This window comes from Trypanosoma grayi, assembly GCF_000691245.1.
Source record: "Trypanosoma grayi strain ANR4 Tgr_1306_V1, whole genome shotgun sequence".
Classification (NCBI taxonomy): Eukaryota; Euglenozoa; class Kinetoplastea; order Trypanosomatida; family Trypanosomatidae; genus Trypanosoma; species Trypanosoma grayi.
Genome location: NW_008826925.1, coordinates 1 through 3,910, shown reverse-complemented (window position 1 = coordinate 3,910; position 3,910 = coordinate 1). Strand labels below are relative to the sequence as shown.

General features: G+C 59.7%; 3 protein-coding genes across 3 annotated transcripts; 1 reads left to right on the top strand and 2 right to left on the bottom strand.

Annotated features, from left to right (window-relative positions):
• Window positions 1-67: 67 nt before the first annotated feature.
• DQ04_13061020 (hypothetical protein) lies at window positions 68-454 on the top strand (the record flags this gene model as incomplete). The annotated part of the gene is made up of 1 exon (XM_009316884.1): window positions 68-454. One exon carries the CDS (start codon window positions 68-70, stop codon window positions 452-454), a length of 387 nt encoding a protein of 128 aa, XP_009315159.1.
• Window positions 455-1,000: 546 nt separating this feature from the next.
• Window positions 1,001-2,251, bottom strand: DQ04_13061010 (cycling sequence binding protein; the record flags this gene model as incomplete). The annotated part of the gene is made up of 1 exon (XM_009316883.1): window positions 1,001-2,251. The coding sequence occupies one exon, from the start codon at window positions 2,249-2,251 to the stop codon at window positions 1,001-1,003; it is 1,251 nt and encodes a 416-aa protein (XP_009315158.1).
• A 506-nt stretch (window positions 2,252-2,757) lies between these two features.
• Window positions 2,758-3,720, bottom strand: DQ04_13061000 (35 kDa cyclophilin; the record flags this gene model as incomplete). The annotated part of the gene is made up of 1 exon (XM_009316882.1): window positions 2,758-3,720. One exon carries the CDS (start codon window positions 3,718-3,720, stop codon window positions 2,758-2,760), a length of 963 nt encoding a protein of 320 aa, XP_009315157.1.
• Window positions 3,721-3,910: the final 190 nt, after the last annotated feature.

Here is a 3,910-nt window from a genome sequence, read left to right as displayed (position 1 = left end):
CTTGCCGTCTCCGCGTAGGTACGCCGCCGTCGCCTGCCCCAACACGCGCAGCCGGCATGCGTTGACGATGTACGCCTGCTCACGCACACGGCGCCAGTCGCCAATCTCGCGCAGCTCCGTCTCCACTCCCTTGCAGAACTCTTCAATCTCCTCGCGCGTCGCGCTGCGACGCAGCAGCTGTGGGTGCAACTCCTCGCGTCTCGGGGTATTGGCACCAGCACCCGCAACCACCACGAGAGGGGCAGCAGTCGGAGGTGAGCTTGCCTCGCTTTCGAGGCGCAGCAGGTCCGCCGTCATCTCGTTAAGCGCGGCGCTCGTTCGCGCAAAGTCCCCGTCGGCATTACCGAAGGCGCTGCGAACCACATCCCGCGGCACGCCAGGAAACATGGTGCACAACTTCTTCACCCGCAACTCGTCCGCCGGCTTGATGCGGCCGTTCCAGAAGTTGCCGTAAGCCTGCCGCGTGAGGTTCTCTGTCGAGCACACTAGCACACCGTACGCATCGGCGTAGTTCCCATTGTAGTTCTGCAGCACTGCCTCAATCGAGGATACATCCATAGCAGGGAAGAGAGCACACAACGTGAGAAGACACTCATGCTTCGACTGCACCTCCGCCTCGTGCAGAGAGGCATTCTCAGCGAGACGCTCCTTCCAAAGAAAGGCCTCAATATCCTCTGCGGCCTGAAAGCCGTCCAACTTGCTCATCATGTCCGCGACCAAGTTGGCGTCACCGTTGGCAGAGCGGAGCGCATGTAGCAGCAAGCGCGGCTCGGTGTTGGGGAACGCCTCGAGGAGGCCTATGAGCGCCTCCAACTCGGCGTCGTCGCGTGGCTGGTGCTCATGCTGCTGCTCCCGCATCTGCATCTGCTGGTTGCCCTCCCACTGGCCTTCACCAGTCACAGTCTCGGGAAGATAGCTGGAGAGCAGCACCTCTGCCGGCTGCTCCTCACCCGGCAGTTGCTTCCACTCCTCCTCCCTCCCCCACCGCTGGTGTTGCTCCTTAACCTCCATCATCTCCAGTTGCATTGAGCCCCCCATTGAGGCTGGACTCTCTCNCCTCCCTCCCCCACCGCTGGTGTTGCTCCTTAACCTCCATCATCTCCAGTTGCATTGAGCCCCCCATTGAGGCTGGACTCTCTCGCTTCAATGACTCTTCCCCTGGCGACTTCCCCCACACTTCAGGTTTGGTGCGCCGCAACAAGTCCGCATTCGACTCGTGGCGATACTGACACTTCTCTCCGCGATTGCAGCGCCCGTTCAGAAAAAAGACACACACATCGGCATCTCTGTCCGCGTGCAGACAATCTTTTCCATACTTGCAGTTACCAAACTGGAAAATGCACGGATGCTTGGCCCTGGGCGTTGTTGGTATTNCGTGCAGACAATCTTTTCCATACTTGCAGTTACCAAACTGGAAAATGCACGGATGCTTGGCCCTGGGCGTTGTTGGTATTGGTGTTGGTTTTGCTGTTGTACCTGCTATTGAGCGTTGCGCCGGGGTGAAATCCTGCAGGCGCCCGAATCGTTGTGGCGATGCCGTGGCAGCATCCTGCTGCTTCTTGCGCACCGCCTCCAAGAACGGTTGCGGCACCTGTCCAGCCGTCCGCACCTGCCAGTCGAGCGCGTGGGGATCAGTGTGCGTTGGCTCAGAGCCCTGTATGAGGTTGAAGCGGCTCGGCTCTGGCACCGGCACCGCCATGGCGTATCGCCGCGCATCCGCGTCGTTGGCGTCCGACACAACTCTGCCGACGAGCACGTGACCACCGCTGGGCTCTATCACCTCCACCACCGTGCCATTCGCGAGCTTCATCGTGCCATTGTCCCCCACTGGGCGGAGATCAGCACGGATGTCGACACCGTCCACGTAATGCCGCCTGGTGCAGTGGCTGCCGTAGAGGCAGCTGCCGTTGTAGTAGTTGATGCACGTGTCGCCGGGGTAATCGCGCAGCTTGCAGAACTTGCCAAACTGACACTTCTTGTACTGCACAATGCACGGGTGCTTCCGCTCCTTTGGTACAGCATCGGTCGCTGCAGGGTCTCTACCTTGCGGCTTCACCGCATTAGCGGGCGACGCCACCGCACCAGACTCGTGCTGCTGCTGCTGCTGCTGCTGTTGCTTTTGTTGCTGGCTTCTTAGTATTTTTAGTGCGACATCGCAGTTTCCCCCAGCGTCCTTGAGTGCCTGCTGGGACTTTGTCTTACTGAAGCCGGCTGATTGCAGCTTCTTCAATTTGTCGTCCTCTTTCTTCATTCGGCTAAAAAAAAACAGCAACAAAAAAACCCTCCAGAAGATTCACAGATGAGAGAGAGAGAGAGAGAGCGTGTGTGTTTGTGTGATGGGGAGGGAGGGAAGGGTGCGAAGGAGCATACCAGGCAGCAGTGGGGAAATGCCTTACGGTTCAACCGAGGCTAATGATTCTGCTTGAGTAACATAGAAGGAGGCGCCTGTCTTCCAGTCCTTTTTTTCGTGACTGTTGCTGCTGCTTGGCGCCGCCGCACAGCGTGGCGTTGAGTGGAGGCACAGACCGCCGCCGCCACTGACGGAGGACGGGCGTTCGCTCACCCACCACCACCACCACCCAGGACACATACGCAGGCACAGACACAGACAGGCAAACACATCAGCAGCAGCAGCAGCAGCAGCAGTAACAGTCACAACAAGGATAATAACAGACACACACACTCAACAAAATACAAGCGATCACCACTTCTCACTTTTTTTTTCTCTCTCTCTCTCTCTTCATTCTATGCCTCCTGCTAGTCCGTGAGGTCAATAACGCCACAGTCGCTGATAGTGATGGTCTCGCGCGGGCTCTGGTTGTGTTTTACATCTACCGCGTGGATGGCCTCCACGACTTCCATACCGTCCATGACGCGACCGAACGCGACGTAGCGACCGTCCATCCACGACATGGGCTTCATTGTAATGTAGAAGGACGACGCGTTGGTGTCCTCGCCGTCGTTGCACATCCCCAACACCCCCGGCGCGTCGTGTGGGACGGCGTGCGACTCGTTGGGGAAGTAGCGGCCGTAGCAGGAGTAGCCACCCTTGCCGCTGTGGCCGGCGCTCACGTCGCCGCCCATGACCCACGCGCCGTGGAGAATGCGGAAGAACGTCGCCCCCCTGTACGACAGCTCCACCGCCTTCTCATCCTCCTCCTGCTGCTGCTGCTGCTGGCCGTCGCTGGTGATGCTGCTGCGCTGGTGCACCGGCACAACGGTGCCAAGGTCACCCTTGCAGAGGTGCCAGAAGTTGTTGCAGGTGCGCGGCACGACCTGCGCGTACAGCTCAAACGTGATGCGGCCGCGCGCCACCTCCCCGATCGTCACATCCATCCAGCAGTAGCTGTTGCCGCGCTGCTGCAGGAACTTCTTCCACGACGCGAGTGCCGTGTTCTCGTACGAGTCCGCGCTCGCAGCGGGAACCTTCAGCACGCGGAAGTGCGTCTGCTCCTGCACGTGCTGCAGGAAGGCCTCACCCGACATTGCGGCGCCATCGCCCTGCAGCACAAACACCTCCACCGCGTCGCTGTCGAGCTGCCGCTCTGCGACCATGCGCTGCCGGCGCGCGTAGAAGTCACGCGGCACCTCGCGGAACACCTCCACGTAGTACTCCGCGCTGTGCTCCTGCTGCAGGTACGCCGCGGCCTCGGTGCACTGCTGAAAGAGCGGGTGGAACACGAGGCCGCACACAGTGAAGCTGCGGCGTTGCTGCTGCATCTCGGCGACACGTCACAAGAGGCCCGCACGCCTGCAGGGAAAAGCTCCTTTCTCGGAAGAGAAGCAACCACAAGAGATACAGAGAGAGAGAGTACAGGTAACACAACAGTGATACACACACACACACCGAGAGAGAGAGAGAGAGATATGCCAAGGCAGGACCGCACGGCTACACACACACACACACACA